General features: G+C 35.5%; 1 protein-coding gene across 1 annotated transcript in view; it reads right to left on the reverse strand.

Moving 5' to 3' along the window:
* Nucleotides 1-12694: 12694 nt before the first annotated feature.
* The window catches only part of hepacam2 (HEPACAM family member 2), a 39512-nt gene continuing 25198 nt past the window's right edge, over nt 12695-27008 (reverse strand). Inside the window, exons 4-9 of the mRNA XM_062028814.1 lie at nt 25290-25580; nt 24881-25006; nt 19667-19688; nt 19547-19581; nt 13347-13420; nt 12695-13271 (exon numbers count right to left, since the gene is read on the reverse strand). Of these exons, the coding sequence (XP_061884798.1) occupies nt 13161-13271; nt 13347-13420; nt 19547-19581; nt 19667-19688; nt 24881-25006; nt 25290-25580 (659 nt within the window). The 3' untranslated portion in view covers nt 12695-13160. The remainder of the gene's footprint in view (nt 13272-13346; nt 13421-19546; nt 19582-19666; nt 19689-24880; nt 25007-25289; nt 25581-27008) is intronic.

The following is a 27008-nucleotide window of genomic DNA, read 5'->3' on the forward strand; positions in this document are numbered from 1 at the left end:
GATTAAACGTCGTCAAAAAACATGTTTCAACGTTGTGTTTGTGTTGTAGAATATTGGTTAAAAAATGACAAAAATGACTAAAATTCAGAGGTTAATCGTTGATTAAACGTCGTCAAAAAGCATGTTGTTTTAACGTTGTATTTGTGTTGTAGACTATTAGTCAAAAAATTACAAAAATTACAAAAATTAAATGGTTAATTGTTGATTTAACGTCGTCAAAAAGCATGTTGTTTCAACGTTGTGTTTATGTTGTAAAATATTGCTTAAAAAATGACCAAAATTCAATGGTTAATCGTTGATTAAAAGTCGTCAAAAAGCGTGTTGTTGCAACGTTGTGTTTGTGTTGTAGAATATTGGTTAAAAAATGACCAAAATGACCAAAATTCAATGGTTAATCGTTGATTAAACGTCGTAAAAAAGCATGTTGTTTCAACGTTGTGTTTGTGTTGTAGAATATTGGTTAAAAAATGACCAAAATGACCAAAATTCAATGGTTAAACGTCGTCAAAAAGCATGTTATTTCAAAGTTGTGTTTGTGTTGTAGAATATTGGTTAAAAAATGACCAAAATTCAACGGTCAAATCAACGTCAGAACCCAACATTTATTAAACGTTATCAAAGAGCATGTTGTTTCAACGTTGTATTTGTGTTGTAGAATATAGGTTAAAAAAATGACCAAAATTCAACGTTCAAATCAAGGTCAGAATCCGACGTTGATAAAATGTCGTCAAAAAGCATGTTGTTTCAACGTTGTATTTGAGTTGTAGAATATTGGTTACAAAATGACCAAAATGACCAAAATTCAATGGTTAAGAGTTGATTAAACGTTGTCAAAAGCATGTCGTTTTAACGTTGTGTTTGTGTTGTAGAATATTGGTTAAAAAATGACCAAAATTCATTGGTTAATCGTTGATTAAACGTCGTCAAAAAACATGTTTCAACGTTGTGTTTGTGTTGTAGAATATTGGTTAAAAAATGACAAAAATGACTAAAATTCAGAGGTTAATCGTTGATTAAACGTCGTCAAAAAGCATGTTGTTTTAACGTTGTATTTGTGTTGTAGACTATTAGTCAAAAAATTACAAAAATTACAAAAATTAAATGGTTAATTGTTGACTTAACGTCGTCAAAAAGCATGTTGTTTCAACGTTGTGTTTATGTTGTAAAATATTGCTTAAAAAATGACCAAAATTCAATGGTTAATCGTTGATTAAAAGTCGTCAAAAAGCGTGTTGTTGCAACGTTGTGTTTGTGTTGTAGAATATTGGTTAAAAAATGACCAAAATGACCAAAATTCAATGGTTAATCGTTGATTAAACGTCGTAAAAAAGCATGTTGTTTCAACGTTGTGTTTGTGTTGTAGAATATTGGTTAAAAAATGACCAAAATGACCAAAATTCAATGGTTAAACGTCGTCAAAAAGCATGTTATTTCAAAGTTGTGTTTGTGTTGTAGAATATTGGTTAAAAAATGACCAAAATGACCAAAATTCAATGGTTAATCGTTGATTAAACGTCGTAAAAAAGCATGTTGTTTCAAAGTTGTGTTTGTGTTGTAGAATATTGGTTAAAAAATGACCAAAATGACAAAAATTCAATGGTTAATCGTTGATAAACGTCGCCAAAAAGCATGTTGTTTCAACGTTGTGTTTGAATTGTAGAATATTGGTTAAAAAATGACCAAAATGACCAAAATTCAATGGTTAAACGTCGTCAAAAAGCATGTTGTTTCAAAGTTGTTTGTGTTGTAGAATATTGGTTAAAAAATGACCAAAATGACCAAAATTCGATGGTTAATCGTTGATTAAATGTCGTCAAAAAGCATGTTGTTTCATAGTGTATTTGTGTTGTAGAATATTGGTTACAAAATGACCAAAATTCAATGGTTAATCGTTGATTAAACGTCGTCAAAAAGCATGTTGTTTCAACGTTGTGTTTGTGTTGTAGAATATTGGTTAAAAAATGACCAAAATGACCAAAATTCAATGGTTAATCGTTGATTAAACGTCGTAAAAAAGCATGTTGTTCAACGTTGTATTTGTGTTGTAGAATATTGGTTACAAAATGACCAAAATTCGATGGTTAATCGTTGATTAAATGTCGTCAAAAAGCATGTTGTTTCATAGTGTATTTGTGTTGTAGAATATTGGTTACAAAATGACCAAAATTCAATGGTTAATCGTTGATTAAATGTCGTCAAAAAGCGTGTTGTTGCAACGTTGTGTTTGTGTTGTAGAATATTGGTTAAAAAATGACCAAAATGACCAAAATTCAATGGTTAATCGTTGATAAACGTCGCCAAAAAGCATGTTGTTTCAACGTTGTGTTTGTGTTGTAGAATATTGGTTAAAAAATGACCAAAATGACCAAAATGTAATGGTTAATCGTTGATAAACGTCGCCAAAAAGCATGTTGTTTCAACGTTGTGTTTGAATTGTAGAATATTGGTTAAAAAATGACCAAAATGACCAAAATTCAATGGTTAATCGTTGATAAACGTCGCCAAAAAGCATGTTGTTTCAACGTTGTGTTTGTGTTGTAGAATATTGGTTAAAAAATGACCAAAATGACCAAAATTCAATGGTTAATCGTTGATAAACGTCGCCAAAAAGCATGTTGTTTCAACGTTGTGTTTGTGTTGTAGAATATTGGTTAAAAAATGACCAAAATGACCAAAATGTAATGGTTAATCGTTGATAAACGTCGCCAAAAAGCATGTTGTTTCAACGTTGTGTTTGAATTGTAGAATATTGGTTAAAAAATGACCAAAATGACCAAAATTCAATGGTTAATCGTTGATAAACGTCGCCAAAAAGCATGTTGTTTCAACGTTGTGTTTGTGTTGTAGAATATTGGTTACAAAATGACCAAAATTCGACGGTTAATCGTTGATTAAATGTCGTCAAAAAGCATGTTGTTTCATGGTGTATTTGTGTTGTAGAATATTGGTTACAAAAGGACCAAAGTTCAATGGTTAATCGTTGATTAAACGTCGTCAAAAAGCGTGTTGTTGCAACGTTGTGTTTGGGTTGTTGAATATTGGTTAAAAAATGACCAAAATGACCAAAATTCAATGGTTAATCGTTGATTAAACGTTGTAAAAAAGCATGTTGTTTCAACGTTGTGTTTGAATTGTAGAATATTGGTTAAAAAATGACCAAAATGACCAAAATTCCATGGTTAAACGTCGTCAAAAAGCATGTTATTTCAAAGTTGTGTTTGTGTTGTAGAATATTGGTTAAAAATGACCAAAATGACCAAAATTCAATGGTTAATCGTTGATTAAACGTCGTCAAAAAGCGTGTTGTTGCAACGTTGTGTTTGTGTTGTAGAATATTGGTTACAAAATGACCAAAATTCGATGGTTAATCGTTGATTAAATGTCGTCAAAAAGCATGTTTTTTCATAGTGTATTTGTGTTGTAGAATATTGGTTACAAAATGACCAAAATTCAATGGTTAATCGTTGATTAAACGTCGTCAAAAAGCGTTTTGTTGCAACGTTGTTTTTGGGTTGTAGAATATTGGTTAAAAAATGACCAAAATGACCAAAATTCAATGGTTAATCGTTGATTAAACGTCGTAAAAAAGCATGTTGTTTCAACGTTGTGTTTGTGTTGTAGAATATTGGTAAAAAAATGACCAAAATGACAAAAATTCAATGGTTAATCGTTGATAAACGTCGCCAAAAAGCATGTTGTTTCAACGTTGTGTTTGAATTGTAGAATATTGGTTAAAAAATGACCAAAATGACCAAAATTCAATGGTTAAACGTCGTCAAAAAGCATGTTATTTCAAAGTTGTGTTTGTGTTGTAGAATATTGTTTAAAAAATGACCAAAATGAACAAAATTCAATGGTTAATCGTTGATTAAACGTCGTCAAAAAGCATGTTGTTTCAACGTTGTATTTGTGTTGTAGAATATTGGTTACAAAATGACCAAAATTCGATGGTTAATCGTTGATTAAATGTCGTCAAAAAGCATGTTGTTTCATAGTGTATTTGTGTTGTAGAATATTGGTTACAAAATTACCAAAATTCAATGGTTAATCGTTGATTAAACGTCGTCAAAAAGCATGTTGTTTCAACGTTGTGTTTGTGTTGTAGAATATTGGTTAAAAAATGACCAAAATGACCAAAATTCAATGGTTAATCGTTGATTAAACGTCGTAAAAAAGCATGTTGTTCAACGTTGTATTTCTGTTGTAGAATATTGGTTACAAAATGACCAAAATTTGATGGTTAATCGTTGATTGAATGTCGTCAAAAAGCATGTTGTTTCATAGTGTATTTGTGTTGTAGAATATTGGTTACAAAATGACCAAAATTCAATGGTTAATCGTTGATTAAACGTCAACAAAAAGCATGTTGTTTCAACGTTGTGTTTGAGTTGTAGACTATTGGTTAAAAAATGACCAAAATGAGCAAAATTCAATGGTTAATCGTTGATTGAACATCGTCAAAAAGCATGTTGTTTCAACGTTGTATTTGTGTTGTAGAATATTGGTTACAAAATGACCAAAATTCAATGGTTAAATGTCGTCAAAAAGCATGTTGTTTCAACTTTGTGTTTGAGTTGTAGAATATTGGTTAAAAAAATAACCAAAATGACCAAAATTCAATGGTTAATCGTTGATTAAACGTCGTCAAAAAGCATGTTGTTTCAACGTTGTGTTTGTGTTGTAGAAATTGGTTAAAAAATGACCAAAATTCAATGGTTAATCGTTGATTAAACGTCATCAAAAAGCATGTTGTTTCAACGTTGTGTTTGGGTTGTTGAATATTGGTTAAAAAATGACCAAAATTCAATGGTTAATCGTTGATTAAACGTCGTCAAAAAGCGTGTTGTTGCAACGTTGTGTTTGTGTTGTAGACTATTGGTTAAAAAATGACCAAAATTCAATCGTTAATTGTTGTTTAAACGTCGTCAAAAAGCATGTTGTTTCAACTTTGTGTTTGTGTTGTAGACTACTGGTTAAAAAATGACCAAAATGACCAAAATTCAATGGTTAATCGTTGATTAAACGTTGTCAAAAAGCATGTTGTTTCAACGTTGTGTTTATGTTGTAGAATATTGGTTAAAAAATGACCAAAATGACCAAAATTCAATGGTTAATCGTTGATTAAACGTCGTCAAAAAGCATGTTGTTTCAACGTTGTGTTTGTGTTGTAGACTACTGGTTAAAAAATGACCAAAATGACCAAAATTCAATGGTTAATCGTTGATTAAACGTCGTCAAAAAGCATGTTGTTTCAACGTGGTGTTTGTGTTGTAGACTACTGGTTAAAAAATGACCAAAATGACCAAAATTCAATGGTTAATCGTTGATTAAACGTCGTCAAAAAGCGTGTTGTTGCAAGGATAGGTTTGAGTTGCTCGACATCATGACCTACTTCATCAAGTTCTCAACGTCGTTTCAATGTCTTGTGCCTGCAGGGATAGCTGTGGCTTGAAATGTTATTGCCAACTGTACAGTAAACCAAGACACATACTGAGAAATATCTCAAATAGACCATCTTTAATAAAGTACAAAACAATGATATCAATGCAAACTGTACATTTTTTCACAAAGCGATCATGTCTCGTGCTCACCATCCATCATCACTTCCATGCAGAAAAATGCTACACTTGTGAAAAAGAAGAAGAGCTAATAGTTTAGAATAGCAATAAATAGTCGGAATTGTACAATAGATTAGATTTATAGTACATTTTAAAATAATCTCAATATAATCTTTGTACAATATTTACAACTTGTCATGAAAACACTTGTGACTCCATTTTGGAAACATAAAATATTTAAAACTACACATGAAATACACACAACAATTATAAAATGTACATTTGAATGAAAAGACAATGTTTATATATGATTTATGATGATTTTAATCTACATTTAAAACGCACCCTTGTGCTCCACATAATATGTATTGGATACGCTTTGGTGTCAATTGTGCGCCGCAGCCCTTTTTTATAACCCGTGTTTGGAGTTTGTTTGCAAGATGTTGGCAGATTGCAAATTAAACCACACCTCACCCGTTCCAAAACTGCCAATTTATCTTTTCAAAATGTACAGAGTTTGAATTATATATCTTCAAGTCGTCTCCGCTATTTTTTTTTACTCCAGACAGCAGAAAACAAAAAATAAAAAAACGTCATTAACATTAAGCAGATTCACCCGGCCACAACATTAGGTACACCGGCACACTAACAGATCGATTCATACTAAAAAAAAAGCCGCATTTATGTCACTGCGTGTGGCACATAATACTTTTTACTACCATTGCTACTACCTTTATACTACCCTAATTAGTCTTCCCTCCTCCTCTGACTGAGAGCTCATAAGAACTTCCACCTCGCTGTGACATCACAACGTCGCCAGAGAGCAAAACCCTGTGAACGGAGGCATCAAAAAACAGCGAAATGTATGAAACTTATTGTGGAGGGGGGCGTGGCCTGCGGGCCTGCCGCGGAACGGGGTGTGCCAGGACCGGCCTCGAAGACAGCGACAGGTGCGTGGACGGCCCAGGTGGGCCTTGTTATCTAATCACCTGTCGCCTTTATTAGCAGCAGCCGTGATGAGACGAGTAGTGGGAGTTGGAGGTGCTGCTGAGCGGACGCAGGAGAGAAAGACGGTTTGCTGGAAAGCAAAAGACTTTGCACTATTCTATGAAAATGAAACAGTGTTATAACCGGAGTTCCTGGCTCTCCTGGCAGAGTGTGGTGGTCTGAAGAACCCACAAGAGGGCAACCTCTACATTTGCTTCATAGAATAGTGCAAAGTCTTTTGCTTTCCTGCGTCCGCTCAGCAGCACCTCCAACTCCCACTACTCGTCTCATCACGGCTGCTGCTAATAAAGGCGACAGGTGATTAGATAACAAGGCCCACCTGGGCCATCCACGCACCTGCCGCTGTCTTCGAGGCCGGTCCTGGCACACCCCGTTCCGCGGCAGGCCCGCAGGCCACGCCCCCCTCCACACTTATAATTTGACACCTTGGCATTTTTTAACATGAGTATCCAACCCTGTAACAACATTCAAACCGTATTTTTTGGACCATAGGGCGCACCGGATTATAAGGCGCACTGCCGATGAGCGGGTGTAATGGTGGTGCGGCTTCAAAGTCGTACTAAAACATTTTGACAGATTTTACAGTGCCGTGTGTAATGTTTTTTATTTTCAATGGAACATTTAAAGTACCCGACGTTATCAACGTCGGGTACTTTAAATGCCAAAAAGCATGTTGTTTCAACGTGGGGTTTGTGTTGTAGAATATTGGTTAAAAAATGACCAAAATGACCAAAATTCAATGGTTAATTGTTGATTAAACGTCGTCAAAAAGCGTGTGGTTGCAACGTTGTGTTTGTGTTGTAGAATATTGGTTAAAAAATGACCAAAATTCAATGGTTAATTGTTGTTTAAACGTCGTCAAAAAGCATGTTGTTTCAACGTTGTGTTTGTGTTGTAGACTATTGGTTAAAAAATTACCAAAATTAAATGGTTAATTGTTGTTTAAACGTCGTCAAAAAGCATGTTGTTTCAACGTTGTGTTTGTGTTGTAGACTATTGGTTAAAAAATGACCAAAATTCAATGGTTAATTGTTGTTTAGACGTCGTCAAAAAGCATGTTGTTTCAACGTTGTGTTTGTGTTGTAGACTATTGGTTAAAAAATGACCAAAATTAAATGGTTAATTGTTGTTTAAACGTCGTCAAAAAGCATGTTGTTTCAACGTTGTGTTTGTGTTGTAGACTATTGGTTAAAAAATGACCAAAATTAAATGGTTAATTGTTGTTTAAACGTCGTCAAAAAGCATGTTGTTTCAACGTTGTGTTTGAATTGTAGAATATTGGTTAAAAAATGACCAAAATGACCAAAATTCAATGGTTAATTGTTGATTAAACGTCGTCAAAAAGCATGTTGTTTCAACGTTGTGTTTATGTTGTAGAATATTGGTTAAAAAATGACCAAAATGACCAAAATTCAATGGTTAAACGTCGTCAAAAAGCATGTTATTTCAAAGTTGTGTTTGTGTTGTAGAATATTGGTTAAAAAATGACCAAAATTCAATGGTTAATCGTTGATTAAACGTCGCCAAAAAGCATGTTGTTTCAACGTTGTGTTTGAATTGTAGAATATTGGTTAAAAAATGACCAAAATGACCAAAATTCAATGGTTAATCGTTGATTAAACGTCGTCAAAAAGCATGTTTCAACATTGTGTTTGTGTTGTAGAATTTTGGTAAAAAATGACCAAAATGACCAAAATTCAATGGTTAATCGTTGATTAAACGTCGTCAAAAAGCATGTTGTTTCAACGTTGTGTTTGTGTTGTAGAATATTGGTTAAAAAATGACCAAAATGACCAAAATTCAATGGTTAAACGTCGTCAAAAAGCATGTTATTTCAAAGTTGTGTTTGTGTTGTAGATTATTGGTTAAAAAATGACCAAAATTCAATGGTTAATCGTTGACAAACGTCGCCAAAAAGCATGTTGTTTCAACGTTGTGTTTGTGTTGTAGAATATTGGTTAAAAAATGACCAAAATGACCAAAATTCAATGGTTAATCGTTGATTAAATGTCGTAAAAAATCATGTTGTTTCAACGTTGTGTTTGTGTTGTAGAGTATTGGTTACAAAATGACCAAAATGACAAAAATTCAATGGTTAATCGTTGATAAACGTCGCCAAAAAGTATGTTGTTTCAACGTTGTGTTTGTGTTGTAGAATATTGGTTAAAAAATGACCAAAATGACCAAAATTCAATGGTTAATCGTTGATTGAACGTCGTCAAAAAGCATGTTGTTTCAACGTGGTGTTTGGGTTGTAGAATATTGGTTACAAAATGACCAAATTGACCAAAATTCGATGGTTAATCATTGATTAAACGTCATCAAAAAGCATGTTGTTTCAACGTTATGTTTGAATTGTAGAGTATTGGTTAAAAAATGACCAAAATGACCAAAATTCGATGGTTAATCGTTGATTAAATGTCGTCAAAAAGCATGTTGTTTCATAGTGTATTTGTGTTGTAGAATATTGGTTACAAAATGACCAAAATTCAATGGTTAAACGTCGATTAAATGTCGTCAAAAAGCGTGTTGTTGCAAGGATAGGTTTGAGTTGCTCGACGTCATGACCTACTTCATCAAGTTCTCAACGTAGTTTCAATGTCTTGTGCCTGCAGGGATAGCTGTGGCTTGAAATGGAAAAATAATTGCAAATAAAGTGTTACTGTCAACTGTACAGTAAACCAAGACACATACTGAGAAGTATCTCAAATAGACCATCTTTAATAAAGTACAAAACAATGATATCAATGCAAACTGTACATTTTTTCACAAAGCGATCGTGTCTCGTGTTCACCATCCATCATCACTTCCATGCAGACCAATGCTACACTTGTGAAAAAGAAGAAGAGCTAATAGTTTAGAATAGCAATAAATAGTCGGAATTGTACAATAGATTAGATTTATAGTACATTTTAAAATATTCTCAATATAATCTTTGTACAATATTTACAACTTGTCATGAAAACACTTGTGACTCCATTTTGGAAACATAAAATATTTAAAACTACACATAAAAAATACACACAAAAATGATAAAATCTACATTTGAATGAAAAGACAATGTTTATATATGATTTATGATGATTTTAATCTACATTTAAAACCCACCCTTGTGCTCCACATACTATGTATTGGATATGCTTTGGTGTCAATTGTGCTCCGCAGCCCTTTTTTATAACCCGTGTTTGGAGTTTGTTTGCAAGATGTTGGCAGATTGCAAATGAAACCACACCTCACCCGTTCCAAAACTGCCAATGTATCTTTTCAAAATGTACAGAGTTTGAATTATATATCTTCATGTCGTCTCTGCTATTTTTTTCTCTCCAGACAGCAGAAAACAAAAAATAAAAAAACGTCATTAACATTAAGCAGATTCACCCGGCCACAACATTAGGTACACCGGCACACTAACAGATCGATTCATACTAAAAAAAAAGCCGCATTTATGTCACTGCGTGTGGCACATAATACTTTTTACTACCATTGCTACTACCTTTATACTACCCTAATTAGTCTTCCCTCCTCCTCCTCTGACTGAGAGCTCATAAGAACTTCCACATCGCTGTGACATCACAACGTCGCCAGAGAGCAAAACCCTGTGAACGGAGGCATCAAAAAACAGCGAAATGTATGAAACTTATTGTGGAGGGGGGCGTGGCCTGCGGGCCTGCCGCGGAACGGGGTGTGCCAGGACCGGCCTCGAAGACAGCGACAGGTGCGTGGACGGCCCAGGTGGGCCTTGTTATCTAATCACCTGTCGCCTTTATTAGCAGCAGCCGTGATGAGACGAGTAGTGGGAGTTGGAGGTGCTGCTGAGCGGACGCAGGAGAGAAAGACAGTTTGCTGGAAAGCAAAAGACTTTGCACTATTCTATGAAAATGAAACAGTGTTATAACCAGAGTTCCTGGCTCTCCTGGCAGAGTGTGGTGGTCTGAAGAACCCACTAGAGGGCAACCTCTACATTTGCTTCATAGAATAGTGCAAAGTCTTTTGCTTTCCTGCGTCCGCTCAGCAGCACCTCCAACTCCCACTACTCGTCTCATTACGGCTGCTGCTAATAAAGGTGACAGGTGATTAGATAACAAGGACCACCTGGGCCATCCACGCACCTGCCGCTGTCTTCGAGGCTGGTCCTGGCACACCCCGTTCCGCGGCAGGCCCGCAGGCCACGCCCCCCTCCACACTTATAATTTGACACCTTGGCATTTTTTAACATGAGTATCCAACCCTGTAACAACATTCAAACCGTATTTTTTGGACCATAGGGCGCACCGGATTATAAGGCGCACTGCCGATGAGCGGGTGTAATGGTGGTGCGGCTTCAAAGTCGTACTAAAACATTTTGACAGATTTTACAGTGCCGTGTGTAATGTTTTTTATTTTCAATGGAACATTTAAAGTACCCGACGTTGATTAAACGTCGTCAAAAAGCATGTTGTTTCAACGTGGTGTTTGGTTTGTAGAATATTGGTTAAAATATTACCAAAATGACCAAAATTCAATGGTTAATCGTTGATTAAACATTGTCAAAAAGCATGTTGTTTCAACGTTGTGTTTGAGTTGTAGAGTATTGGTTAAAAAAATGACCAAAATGACTAAAATTCAATGGTTAATCGTTGATTAAACGTCGTCAAAAAGCATGTTGTTTCAACGTTGTGTTTGAGTTGTAGAGTATTGGTTAAAAAAATGACCAAAATGATCAAAATTCAATGGTTAATCGTTGATTAAACGTCGTCAAAAAGCATGTTGTTTCAACGTTGTGTTTGTGTTGTAGAATATTGGTTAAAAAATGACCAAAATGACCAAAATTCAATGGTTAATCGTTGAATAAACGTCGTCAAAAAGCATGTTGTTTCAACGTTGTGTTTGAGTTGTAGAGTATTGGTTTAAAAAATGACCAAAATTCAATGGTCAAATCGACGGCAGAACCCGACGTTGATTAAACGTTGTCAAAAAGCATGTTGTTTCAATGTGGTGTTTGTGTTGTAGAATATTGGTTAAAAAATGACCAAAATGACCAAAATTCAATGGTTAATCGTTGATTAAACGTCGTCAAAAAGCATGTTGTTTCAACGTTGTGTTTGTGTTGTAGAATATTGGTTAAAAAATGACCAAAATGACCAAAATTCAATGGTTAATCGTTGATTAAACGTCGTCAAAAAGCATGTTGTTTCAACGTTGTGTTTGAGTTGTAGAGTATTGGTTAAAAAAATGACCAAAATTCAATGTTCAAATCGACGGCAGAACCCGACGTTGATTAAACGTTGTCAAAAAGCATGTTGTTTCAACGTTGTGTTTGTGTTGTAGAATATTGGTTAAAAAATGACCAAAATGACCAAAATTCAATGGTTAATCATTGATTAAACGTCGTCAAAAAGCATGTTGTTTCAACGTGGTGTTTGTGTTGTAGAATATTAGTTTAAAAAATGACCATAGTGACCAAAATTCAATGGTTAATCATTGATCAAACGTCGTCAAAAAGCATGTTGTTTCAACGTTGTATTTGAGTTGTAGAGTATTGGTTAAAAAAATGACCAAAATTCAATGGTTAATCGTTGATTAAACGTCGTCAAAAAGCATGTTGTTTCAACGTTGTATTTGAGTTGTAGAGTATTGGTTAAAAAAAATGACCAAAATTCAATGGTCAAATCGACGGCAAAACCCGATGTTGATTAAACGTCTCCAAAAAGCATGTTGTTTAAACGTTGTATTTGTGTTGTAGAATATTGGTTAAAAAATGACCAAAATGACCAAAATTCAATGGTTAATCGTTGATTAAACGTCGTCAAAAAGCATGTTGTTTCAACGTTGTGTTTGTGTTGTAGAATATTGGTTAAAAAATGACCAAAATGACTAAAATTCAATGGTTAATCGTTGATTAAACATCGTCAAAAAGCATGTTGTTTCAACGTGGTGTTTGTGTTGTAGAATATTGGTTAAAATATTACCAAAATGACCAAAATTCAATGGTTAATCGTTGATTAAATGTCGTCAAAAAGCATGTTGTTTCAACGTGGTGTTTGTGTTGTAGAATATTGGTTAAAAAATGACCAAAATGACCAAAATTCAGTGGTTAATCGTTGATTAAACGTCGTCAAAAAGCATGTTGTTTCAACGTTGTATTTGAGTTGTATAGTATTGGTTAAAAAAATGACCAAAATTCAACGGTCAAATCGACGTCAGAACCCGACGTTGATTAAACGTCGTCAAAAAGCATGTTGGTGTTGTTTACTGGCGTCATATTGCAGTCTACACATATCTCTTATGTGTTATAACCTATCATTACACCATGTAGCAAATAAAATTGCTTTGAGGTCGGTAAGCACAACCATTCGGTGATTTTTGAGAAAATGAAAGGACTTTAAGTGCGCCTTATGGTCCGAAAAATACGGTAAGTCAGAAAAGAGGATCTGATTGCATTGTCGTTATGTTATGTCATGGCCACTCCTATCTTTAAATATTAAATACAAATAATTTCATAACTGATCTACCTTAGTGCACAATCAGCATCTCTGGTGCAAAAACAGTGAGTCACCAAAAGCAGTGCCTCGGGCTTCTTTACAAACAGTATAAAAGTGTTGTTGTTTTTTGAAGTCATTTGAGCAAACTCTGTCCGGGGGTCTCAGGAACGTGCCGGATCACATCGTAGATTGTGGTGTGCATATCCTGCACGGACTCCAGGCGGGCCAGAGATCGACATGACGCCTGTAGGACGGTCGGAGAGCAAAAGAATCAGGTTGTGGTCGGACCTCTCCCAGGTACCACTGACACAAAACTCACCTGGGCAGAGTCCATTTTCCCAGGTATGGAGACAAACTCATAGATACCAAAGTCTTCGGTAGCATCCTCATGACCTGTGAAGAAAATGTTCTCTTATTAGACCAGAAATATACTATTTGGACATACGTCATTAAAGACTAGAAAAGGGGTAAACATTGGGTTTTAAAATGTAAGGGGTTCTCAAACTTTTTGACCCTAGGGCCCAACTTTTCCACCACAGTGAGGCCACTCAAATATTAACACTGAATTAGAGATAAAACTCTTGATTTCAATAATATTCACTAATTATATCTCTGCTAAAGGGTTGTCCCCAAACCAATATTTTGGTTTCGGTACCAAAATGTATTTCGATACTTTTCTAAATAAAGGGGACCACAAAAAATGTAATTATTGGCTTTATTTGAACAAACATTTTTAGTGTACATGAAACATATGTTTATTATTGTCATTTAGTCCTTAAATAAAAAAGTGAACATACTAGACAACTTGTCTTTTAGTAGTAAGTAAACAAACAAAGACTCCTAATTAGTCTATGCAGTAACATATTGTGTCATTTATACACCTATTATTTTGTACACATTATTAAGGACAAACTGTAAAAAGTTATTATTAATCCACTTGTTCATTTACTGTTTATATCTGCTTATTTTCTCTTTTAACATGTTCTATCTACACTTCTGTTAAAATGTAATAATCACTTATTCTTCTCTTCTTTGATACTTGACATTAGTTTTGGATGATACCGCAGATTTGGGTATCGATCCGATACCAAGTAGTAACAGGATCATACATTGGTCATAATTAGAGATGTCCGATAATATTGGCCTGCCGATATTATCGGCCGATATATGCGTTAAAATGTAATATCGGAAATTATCGGTATCGGTCTTTTTATTATCGGTATCGGTTTTTTTTTTGTTTGTTTGTTTGTTTTTTTAATTAAATGAACATAAAAAACACAATTAGTGCACCAACCCAAAAAACCTCCCTCCCCCCATTTCTTTCTGTTATTAATATTCTGGTTCCTACATTATATATCAATATATATCAATACAGTCTGCAAGGGATACAGTCCGTAAGCACACATGATTGTGCGTGCTGCTGCTCCACTAATAGTACTAACCTTTAACACTTAATTTTACTCATTTTCATTCATTACTAGTTTCTATGTAACTGTTTTTATATTGTTGTACTTTCTTTTTTATTCAAGAAAATGTTTTTAATTTATTTATCTTATTTTACTAATTTTTTTAAAAAGTACCTTATCTTCACCATACCTGGTTGTCCAAATTAGGCATAATAATGTGTTAATTCCACGACTGCATATATCGGTTGATATCAGTATCGGTTGATATCGGTATCGGTAATTAAAGAGTTGGACAATATCGGAATATCGGATATCGGCAAAAAGCCATTATCGGACATCCCTAGTCATAATTTAAGTCCTCATGTGTCCAGGGACGTATTTCCTGACTTTATAAACATAATATACATTTTTTTTTAAACTAAAAAATATTTTTTGATGCTAAAAAAAATATTGATGTAATCATAGTAGTATCGACTTTATACACTCTTGTACTTGGTTGGTATCATTACAGTGGATGCCAGGTGTAAATCCACCCACGGCGTTTGTTTACATTGTGACGCCGGTGAGCTAGTTAAGCATGTTTAGCTATTCCTGATGTAAAATAAATGTACATACACTTAGTAAATAACCAAATGAATGATGAATAATCGTAAAATAATACAAATTGTACAAATAAATGAAAGTGCAAATGAAAATACAGATTCACCACTTTAGTCATAATTTCTGCGCTGAAGAAACTTCTCCATGGACTTTAGCTCCGGACTTCTTCTGTTTGTTTGATATTGTCATTACCGCCACAAGTGGTGGAAAAGTGTATTACAACTTAGTAGGACCACAGCTGAGGAACAGATTATTTTTGCCCACCCTCTAGGGCAGGGGTCACCAACCTTTTTGAAAGCAAGAGCTACTTCTTGGGTACTGATAAATGCGAAGGGCTACCAGTTTGATACACACTTAAATAAATTGCCAGAAATAGCCAATTTGCTCAATTTACCTTTAACTCTATGTTATTATTAATAATTAATGATATTTACATTTAATTGAAGGGTTTAAAAGAGGAGAAAACACGAAAAAAATGACAATTAAATTTTGAAACATAGTTTATCTTCAATTACGACTCTTTAAAATTCAAAATTCAACCGAAAAAAAGAAGAGAAAAACTAGCTAATTCGAATCTTTTTGAAAAAATTAAAAAATAATTTATGGAACATCGTTAGTAATTTTTCCTTTTTAAGATTAATTTTAGAATTTTGATGACATGTTTTAAATAGGTTAAAATCCAATCTGCACTTTGTTAGAATATATAACAAATTGGACCAAGCTATATTTCTAACAAAGACAAATCATTATTTCTTCTAGATTTTCCAGAACAAAAATTTTGAAAGAAATTCAAAAGACTTTGAAATAAGATTTAAATTTGATTCTACAGATTTTCTAGATTTGCCAAAATAATTTTTTTGAACTTTAATCATGATAAGTTTGAAGAAATATTTCACAAATATTCTTCGTCGAAAAAACAGAAGCTAAAATGAAGAATTAAATTAAAATGTATTTATTATTCTTTACAATAAAAAAAAAAATACTTGAACATTGATTTAAATTGTCAGGAAATAAGAGGAAGGAATTTAAAAGGTAAAAAGGTATATGTGTTTAAAAATCCTAAAATCATTTTTAAGGTTGTATTTTTTTCTCTAAAATTGTCTTTCTGAAAGTTATAAGAAGCAAAGTAAAAAAAATAATGAATTTATTTAAACAAGTGAAGACCAAGTCTTTAAAATATTTTCTTGGATTTCCAAATTCTATTTGAGTTTTGTCTCTCTTAGAATTAAAAATGTTGAGCACAGCGAGACCAGCTTGCTAGAAAATAAATAAAATGTAAAAAATAGAGGCAGCTCACTGGTAAGTGCTGCTATTTGAGCTATTTTTAGAACAGGCCAGCGGGCTACTCATCTGGTCCTTACGGGTTACCTGGTGCCCGCGGGCACCGCGTTGGTGACCCCTGCTCTAGGGTTTTGATTGATTGATTGAAACTTTTTATTAGTAGATTGCACAGTACAGTACATATTCCGTACAATTGACCACTAAATGGTAACACCCGAATAAGTTTTTCAACTTGTTTAAACGTAAATCAATTCATGGTCAATTCATGGGCACTCGTGGCCCAACAATGGTTAAGAAACACTGCTTTGAGCAGTAATAGTGCCATAAAATCGGCCGTCTGTTCTTGGATCCTTTTGTTCAAGACTACTTCAAATGTGCGGTGGTTGTTTTGCACTAATGCACGCTAAAAGTGTTGAAACTGGGTAAACAGAACTTAATTGTAAGGCTTTCTTCTCTAACTTTTTCACCAAGTACCCCCACGGAAAAAACTTGGATCTTAATGTACCACCATAATGAACAATTCTGATTAAAATGCAATAGCTTAGTAGGCTTAATTATTAATTAAACACAGGGCAGATGTTTTATCTAATAAGTTTGGCCACTGTAACATTAAACATAGTTTGAACAGTAAAACTGTGTTTGAATATATGCGCTTTAATCAAGTGATTCTTTGACGTACCACTAGATGGAGCTCACATACCACTAGCTTGAGAATCACTGGACTATCAATCAATGTTTACTTATATAGCCCTAAATCACGAGTGTCTCAAAGGGCTGCACAAGCCACAACGACATCCTCGGCTCAGATCCCACATCAGGGATCTGATGGGACTAAGGATTAAGGACTAAAGAATCTGATTTGATTGAGTTTTCCCATCCTCGACGATCAATCGAATCTGTGGTGTTTCTCGAAGAGAAATAAACAGTAGTGTATAGTGACTGGTGACATATACGTGAATATTGCAAAGTTATTTAAAAAGTACTGATAAAAGGAATACAGTCTTTCAAACAAAACAAAGATCTCATTCGCGACGTTTTCCACCTCAAAAACGGCTGAACCAGTTTGTGAGGTTCTTCGACTCCGGGCGCAGCAACAGGAAGACATTAAACTTGACCAAATAGAGGATGTGAAAAGTTAAGTTCTCCTTACAATGGTTCCGGTATTGTCCTGTGACCTGAGTAACCAATACAGACAGTCACATTTAAAATGATCAATTAAATCTTGGAAACTGATTAAAAATACAAAAGCTCTTAAATGTATTGTGTTATTGCAGACATTTAAAGTGATTTAGATTAGCCTTTTTTTAGTCTGTTTGAATTTTGTATCTTATCCTATTTTTCTATTATTACTTATTGTTATTATTTTTATGTATTCTATTTGTGTTTGTTTTAGTTTTCTTTCCTTTACATGGTTTGTGAAAGACAGTATTTGCTCAAGCTGATGTTTGAATTTGTTGAGATGTAAAACATACATATACATATATATATATATATATATATATATATATATATATATATATATATATATATATATATATATATATATATATATATATATATATATATATATATATATATATATATATATATATATATATATACATATACATATATATATATATATATATATATATATACATATATATATATATATATATATATATATATATGTATATATATATATATATATACATATATATATATATATATATATATATATATATATATATGTATATATATGTATATATATATATATATATATATATATATATATATATTTTTATATTTTTTTCTGTATTTTTTTTTTTTTTAAGGATTACTCCCTAAAAAAATACAGAAAAAAATATATTAAAAAAACTATATATATGTAATATATACATATATATATACATAAATATACATATATAATTTTTTAAATATTTTATTTATATATATATATATAAATATATATATATATATATATATATATATATATATATATATATATATACACACAAGTATAAAAAAGTATTTTATATATATATATACACACAAATATAAAAAAGTATATATATATATATATATATATATATATATATATATATATATATATATATATATATATATATATATACTTTTTTTTATATTTTTTTCTGTATTTTTTTCTTTTTTAAGGATTACTCCCTAAAAAAATACAGAAAAAAATATATAAAAAAACTATATATATGTAATATATACATATATATATATACATAAATATACATATATAATTTTTTTTAAATTTTATATATATATATATATATATATATATATATATATATATATATATATATATATATATATGTATATATATATATATATATATATATAATTTTAAATATTTTTCTTCTGTATTTTTTTCTTTTTTCTTTTTTAAGGATTACTCCCTATATATATATATATATATATATATATATATATATATATATATATATATATATATATATATATATATATATATATATATATATAATTTTTTGTATTTTTTTCTGTATTTTTCCTTTTCTTTTTTAATTATTATTTACTATCTGTTTGTATTCTTTTATTTTATTTCTGATTATTATTAATTTATTATTATCATTATTATTATTATTTATTTTTTCTTTATTTAACTGATTTATCTGTATATATTATTATTTTGTTTTCTTGTTTTTTTTGTTTCTTTTGGGGTGGGGGGTGGCACCGTTGGGATACAAACCAAAAAATATTTTGACATTTAGGGCAGACAACAGATATATGATGTATGTAAATATGATGTAATGGATAGGAATGTCTGATGCTGGATGTCAATAAAAATTAAATGAAGAAAAAAAAGATGTGTTGAAAGTGCCTTGATTTTTGTGTACATTGAAAATATATGTTTGTATGTACATTGTTCAATTTAAAAAAAAAAAAAAAAACATGACAGTCACATTTACGGCAGTTGCTGACAATTTACGACAGTTACTGACACCCAGTCTAAAAAGAACAAACTAATAGAGCACAGCTACATGGATAGGAAGTGAAATCTAATATTTTAAACTATATACTAATAATATAGCAAAATAGCAAATATTCAGTCATGTAAGCTATTGCTGTATAATTAAATTGACTTCAAACAAAGTATGTAAACATAAGAAATATGTGTAAATATGTCGGAAATGGCTCCACCAGACCGCAGGTTTGATGGGAAAAGTTCAGGAAAATGCCAGCACTCGACATAAAACTGACTCACCTGATCGATGTGGTCGCTTCTGATCGGAGAGTGGCCTGCCAAACACAAACCAGTAAATGGCTCAAACTTATTAGAGTGTGAAAATAAGAACCTTAGTGGCTGAATAGCAATGACTCTTACCTCTTATAAATGCTCATGAGCACTGTGGATAAGAACAAGACGGAGATTAGATTGAACAGGCAAGCTATAGGAACTATTCAAGTACTAGAAACATGTTGCCTCTATATTGAAGCCATTATCATATACTTCTGATTAGAGATGTCCGATAATATCGGACTGCCGATATTATCGGCCGATAAATGCTTTAAAATGTAATATCGGAAATTATCGGTATCGGTTTCAAACAGTAAAATGTATGACTTTTTAAAACCTCGCTGTACGGAGTGGTACACGGACGTAGGGAGGAGTACAGAGCAGTTGCATCTCCCAGTCATACTTGCCAACCCTCCCCATTTTCCCGGGAGACTCCCGAATTTCAGTGCCCCTCCCGAAAATCTCCCGGGGCAACCATTCTCCCGAATTCCACCCAGACAACAATATTGGGGGCGTGCCGGCCCAGTCACATAATATGTACAGCTTTTCACACACACAAGTGAATGCAAGGCATACTTGGTCAACAGCCATACAGGTCACACTGGAGGGTGGCCGTATAAACAACTTTAACACTGTTACAAATATGCGCCACACTGTGAACCCACACCAAACAAGAATGACAAACCACATTTCGGGAGAACATCCGCACCGTAACACAATATAAACACAACGGAACAAATACCCAGAACCCCTTGCAGCACTAACTACACCCCCCCCCCCCCCCCCCGCTGCCCCCCCCCCCCCTTTGTGACTTCAATAATAAATATGGCAGTGCCATGTTGGCATTTTTTTCCATAACTTGAGTTGATTTATTTTGGAAAACCTTGTTACATTGTTTAATGCATCCAGCGGGGCATCACAACAACATGAGGCATAATAATGTGTTAATTCCACAACTGTATATATCGGTATCGGTTGATATCGGAATCGGTCATTTTTGAGGACCAGTCATACACAATTTAGAGTGAAAAGTAGGGATGTCGATATGCCGATAAATGCGTTAAAATGTAATATCGGAAATTATCGGTATCTGTTTTTTTATTATCGGTATCGTTTTTTTTTTTTTTTTTTTGTTTTTTTTTATTAAATCAACATAAAAAACACAAGATACACTTACAATTAATGCACCAACCCAAAAAACCTCCCTCCTCATTCACACAAAAGGGTTGTTTCTTTCTGTTATTAATATTCTGGTTCCTACATTATATATCAATATATATCAATACAGTCTGCAAGGGATACAGTCCGTAAGCACACATGATTGTGCGTGCTGCTGGTCCACTAATAGTACTAACCTTTAACAGTTAATGTTACTCATTTTCATTAATTACTAGTTTCTATGTAACTGTTTTTATATTGTTTTACTTTCTTTTTTATTCAAGAAAATGTTTTTACTTTATTTATCTTATTTTATTTTATAATTTTTTTTAAAAGTACCATATCTTCACCATACCTGGTTGTCCAAATTAGACATAATAATGTGTTAATTCCACGACTGTATACATCGGTTGATATCGGTATCGGTTGATATCGGTATCTGTAATTAAAGAGTTGGACAATATCGGAATATCGGATATCGGCAAAAAGCCATTATCGGACATCCCTAGTGAAAAGCAAATTTTATTTTCACTCGCATACAAATCATTCTAACTTGGATTGTTTCCCTGGCTTGGAGACTCCCCTGAAGGACAGTGCAGCGAAGACACAACAAACTCCCTTCTTGTCTCTCATGGACACACACCGGTTGTTGTTTGTTGACTTTGGACTTATCGGCTGCACAAGATCAAGGCCGCCGAACAGAGACACACTGCAGGCTTACACACACACATGCATCCACAAAAATATATGCCACACCCCTCCCCCCAACCCAACGCTCTCGACGCAAATCCCATAGGGGTGATGGAAGCATGGTCAGCGGCGAGAGCTGCGGCCTACCACCATGACCCCGCACTCCCTCCCCTCTGTTGCTAGATATCTCGAGATGTACAAACCCCGTTTCCATATGAGTTGGGAAATTGTGTTAGATGTAAATATAAATGGAATACAATGATTTGCAAATCATTTTCCACCCATATTCAGTTGAATATGCACTACAAAGACAACATATTTGATGTTCAAACTCACAAACTTTATTTTTTTTTGCAAATAATAATTAACTTAGAATTTCATGGCTGCAACACGTGCCAAAGTAGTTGGGAAAGGGCATGTTCACCACTGTGTTACATGGCCTTTCCTTTTAACAACACTCAGTAAAGGTTTGGGAACTGAGGAGACACATTTTTGAAGTGGAATTCTTTCCCATTCTTGCTTGATGTACAGCTTAAGTTGTTCAACAGTCCGGGGGTCTCCCTTGTGCTATTTTAGGCTTCACACATTTTCAATGGGAGACAGGTCTGGACTACAGGCAGGCCAGTCTAGTACCCGCACTCTTTTACTATGAAGCCACGCTTTTGTAACACGTGGCTTGGCATTGTGTTGCTGAAATAAGCAGGGGCGTCCATGGTAACGTTGCTTGGATGGCAACATACGTTGCTCCAAAACCTGTATGTACCTTTCAGCATTAACGGCGCCTTCACAGATGTGTAAGTTACCCATGTCTTGGGCACTAATACACCCCCATACCATCACACATGCTGCCTTTTACACTTTGCGCCTAGAACAATCCGGATGGTTCTTTTCCTCTTTGGTCCGGAGGACACGACGTCCACAGTTTCCAAAAACAATTTGAAATGTGGACTCGTCAGACCACAGAACACTTTTCCACTTTGTATCAGTCCATCTTAGATGCGCTCGGGCCCAGCGAAGCCGACAGCGTTTCTGGGTGTTGTTGATAAACGGCTTTCGCCTTGCATCGGAGAGTTTTAACTTGCACTTACAGATGTAGCGACCAACTGTAGTTACTGACAGTGGGTTTCTGAAGTGTTCCTGAGCCCATGTGGTGATATCCTTTACACACCGATGTGGCTTGTTGATGCAGTACAGCCTGAGGGATGGAAGGTCACGGGCTTAGCTGCTTACGTGCAGTGATTTCTCCAGATTCTCTGAACCCTTTGATGATATTACGGAGCGTAGATGGTGAAATCCCTAAATTCCTTGCAATAGCTGCTTGAGAAATGTTGTTCTTAAACTGTTCAACAATTTGCTCAGGCATTTGTTGACAAAGTGGTGACCCTCGCCCCGTCCTTGTTTGTGAATGACTGAGCATTTCATGGAATCTACTTTTATAGCCAATCATGGCACCCACCTGTTCCCAATTTGCCTGTTCACCTGTGGGATGTTCCAAATAAGTGTTTGATGAGCATTCCTCAACTTTATCAGTATTTATTGCCACCTTTCCCAACTTCTTTGTCACGTGTTCCTGGCATCGAATTCTAAAGTTAATGATTATTTGCAACAAAAAAAATGTTTATGAGTTTGAACATCAAATATGTTGTCTTTGTAGCATATTCAATTGAATATGGCTTGAAAATGATTTGCAAATCATTGTATTCCGTTTATATTTACATCTAACACAATTTCCCAACTCATATGGAAACGGGGTTTGTACATTGTGATATGTATATGTGCTTTGCTATGGAGGCTTTTCCCCACTCCAGACTAGGCCCCCTTAGGAGCCCAGTCTGGATTGTATTTTTTTACTCATCCTTCCCCAGCGTTTTACCCTTTTCCCCATCTTTTACGGGGCGCCTTGTGGCGACCCATCAGCGTTCCTGTTCTGTAACCCTGTACACTGTTTGTTTGTCTAATGTTGAACGGGTTTGTGCTGAAAAAAAAGTTTCTTTGTACTTGTGCAATGACAATAAAGACCTATCCATCTATTTATCCATCTAAAAGTTGGACAATATCGTGATATCGGCAAAAAAGCCGCTCTAGCTGTAACATAACAAAATGTGTGAAAAGTGAACTGTATTTTCCATGGTACTGGTACTTTAAAGGCCTACTGAAATGAATTTTTTTTTATTTAAACGGGGATAGCAGATCCATTCTATGTGTCATACTTGATCATTTCGCGATATTGCCATATTTTTGCTGAAAGGATTTAGTAGAGAACGACGACGATAAAGATCGCAACTTTTGGTATCTGATAAAAAAAAAAAGCCTTGCCTGTACCGGAAGTAGCGTGACGTTGTCGATTGAAAGGCTCCTCACATTTTCCTATTGTTTTCAATGCAGCGAGAGCGATTCGGACCGAGAAAGCGACGATTACCCCATTAATTTGAGCGAAGATGAAAGATTCATGGATGAGGAACGTGAGAGTGAAGGACTAGAGTGCAGTGCAAGACGTATCTTTTTTCGCTCTGACCGTAACTTAGGTACAAGCTGGCTCATTGGATTTCACACTCTCTCCTTTTTCTATTGTGGATCACGGATTTGTATTTCAAACCACCTCGGATACTATAACCATTGAAAATGAGAGTCGAGAACGCGAAACGGACATTCACAATGACTTTTATCTCCACGACAATACATTTAGCTACGGAGCTAACGTGATAGCATCGTGCTTAACTGCATATAGAAACAAAATAAATAAACCCCTGACTGGAAGGATAGACAGAAGATCAACAATACTATTAAACCATGGACATGTAACTACACGGTTAATAATTCTCAGCCTGGCGAAGCTTAACAATGCTGTTGCTAACGACGCCGTTGAAGCTAACTTAGCAACCGGACCTCACAGAGCTATGCTAAAAACATTAGCTATCCACCTACGCCAGCCAGCCCTCATCTGCTCATCAACACCCGTGCTCACCTGCCTTCCAGCGATCGACGGCGCGACGAAGGACTTCACCCGATCACAGATGCGGTCGGCGAGACGGAGGAAGTCAAGGTGAGTTCGGCGGCTAACGCGTCTGCTATCCATCTCTGTCTTCCTGGTTGTGTTGCTGCAGCCAGCCGCTAATACACCGATCCCACCTACAACTTTCTTCTTTGCAGTCTCCATTGTTCGTTGAACAAATTGCAAAAGATTCACCAACACAGATGTCCAGAATACTGTGGAATTTTGCGATGAAAACAGAGCTTTTTTGTATTGTATTCAATGGGGTACCGATACTTCCATACCAACTGATTCCGTCACGCGCATTCGTCATCATATCTAGACGTTTTCAACCGGAAGTGTGGCGGGAAATTTAAAATGTCACTTTATAAGTTAACCCGGCCGTATTGATGTATAAACTATCAGACTGCGTGGTCGGTAGTAGTGGCTTTCAGTAGGCCTTCAAAGCCGTGTCATCTAACCTCTCTTTGGGTGACAGGCTTTCCGGAAAAAGACCAGCAGCATGCAGCCGATGACGAGGAAGGAGCAGAGCGTGATCGCAGCCAGCGGGGAAACCGAACTACCCTCCTGGGTGTGCTTCTCCTTACCTGTGCACAAACATAAACGTGTCATGACCACGACGGTGACTTATTAAATGCATCACCAAGACAACACATGCTATAAAACCTGGTCAACAGAACACAACAGCTGTTGACTTTCCCACACGCTGACCTGTCATACCCACACCAGGCGGGGCAACCTAGCAACACGGATAAAACCCGCCGGAAGGTTCCGCTCTTCAGGTTTCATTGTGGACACAATCAGGTTTCACTTCTCCGATCTGGTCAAATGTGCAAAGGTGTCTACGTGGCGCGTGTTTCCGCCAGTTACCTGTGCCCAAGCTGGCCACCACCAGGGTGAACCGGGTCTCGTCTCGCTTGCGGGTCACGTTGTTGAAGGCCCGGCACAGGTAGTCCTCGGCCTGGGCCAGTCTGTAGGAGAGGACCTCCAGGCGCGGGCCCTCGGTGATGACCCGGGTGGCGTTGGAGATCCACACGAAGGAGTTGGGAGGGTAGGAGTCGGCCCGGCAGTGGAAGAAGACCAGTTCTCCGGGGTTGATGGTGAACACCTCCCCTGTCCGCAGACCTTGGTCCGAGTTCACCTCCAGGTTGTAGGGACCGTCTGCACAGGGGGTCAGGAAACAGTTACAGTTTGTCCTTTCCACACACACAAAGTTACAAATAATATTTATATTCTTTGATTTGTTTCTAGATACTACACACCTCCAAAACTAGTGAAGTTGTCACGTTGTGTAAATGGTAAATAAAAAGAGAATACAACAAATCCTTTTCAACTTATATTCAATTGAATAGACTGCAAAGACAACATATTTAACGTTCCAACTGGACATTTTTGTTATTTTTTTTGCAATTATTAGCTCATTTGGAATTTGATGCCTGCAACATGTTTTCAAAAAAGCTGGCACAAGTGGCAAAAAAGACTGAGAAAAGTTGAGGAATGCTCATCAAACACTTATTTGGAACATCCCACAGGTGAACAGGCTAGTTGGGAACAGGTGGGTGCCATGATTGGGTATAAAAGCAGCTGCCAGGAAATGCTCGGTCATTCACAAACAAGGACGGGGGCGAGGGTCACCACTTTGTCGACAAATGCCTGAGCAAATTGTTTAAGAACGACATTTCTCAACCAGCTACTGCAAGGAATTTAGGGATTTCACCATCTACGCTCCGTAATATCATCAAAAGGTTCGGAGATTCTGGAGAAATCACTGCACGTAAGCGACGATATTACAAACCTTCCATCCCTCAGGCGGTACTGCATCAAAAAGCGACATCAGTGTGTAAAGGATATCACCACATGGGCTCAGGAACACTTCAGAAAACCGCTGCCAGTAACTACAGTTGGTCGCTACATCTGTAAGTGCAAGTTAAAACTCTACTATGCAAAGCCAAAGCCGTTTATCAACAACACCCAGAAACGCTGGGCCCGAGCTGGACTGATGCAAAGTGGAAAAGTGTTCTGTGGTCTGACGAGTCCACATTTCAAATTGTTTTTGGAAACTGTGGATGTCGTGTCCTCCGGACCAAAGAGGAAAAGAACCATCCGGATTGTTCTAGGCGCAAAGTGTAAAAGGCAGCATGTGTGATGGTATGGGGGTGTATTAGTGCCCAAGACATGGGTAACTTACACATCTGTGAAGGCACCATTAATGCTGAAAGGTACATACAGCTTTTGGAGCAACATATGTTGCCATCCAAGCAACGTTATCATGGACGCCCCTGCTTATTTCAGCAAGACCATGCCAAGCCACGTGTTACATCAACGTGGCTTCGTAGTAAAAGAGTGCGGGTACTAGACTGGCCTGCCTGTAGTCCAGACCTGTCGTAATATGAAGCCTAAAATACCACAATACCGGACTGTTGAACAACTTAAGCTGTACATCAAGCAAGAATGGGAAAAAATTCACTTCAAAAATGTGTCTCCTCAGTTCCCAAAGCTTTACTGAGTGTTGTTAAAAGGAAAGGCCATGTAACACAGTGGTAAAAATGCCCCTGTGACAACTTGTTTGCAATGTGTTGCTGCCATTAA

The sequence above is a fragment of the Entelurus aequoreus genome, linkage group LG20, assembly GCF_033978785.1.
Source record: "Entelurus aequoreus isolate RoL-2023_Sb linkage group LG20, RoL_Eaeq_v1.1, whole genome shotgun sequence".
Classification (NCBI taxonomy): Eukaryota; Metazoa; Chordata; class Actinopteri; order Syngnathiformes; family Syngnathidae; genus Entelurus; species Entelurus aequoreus.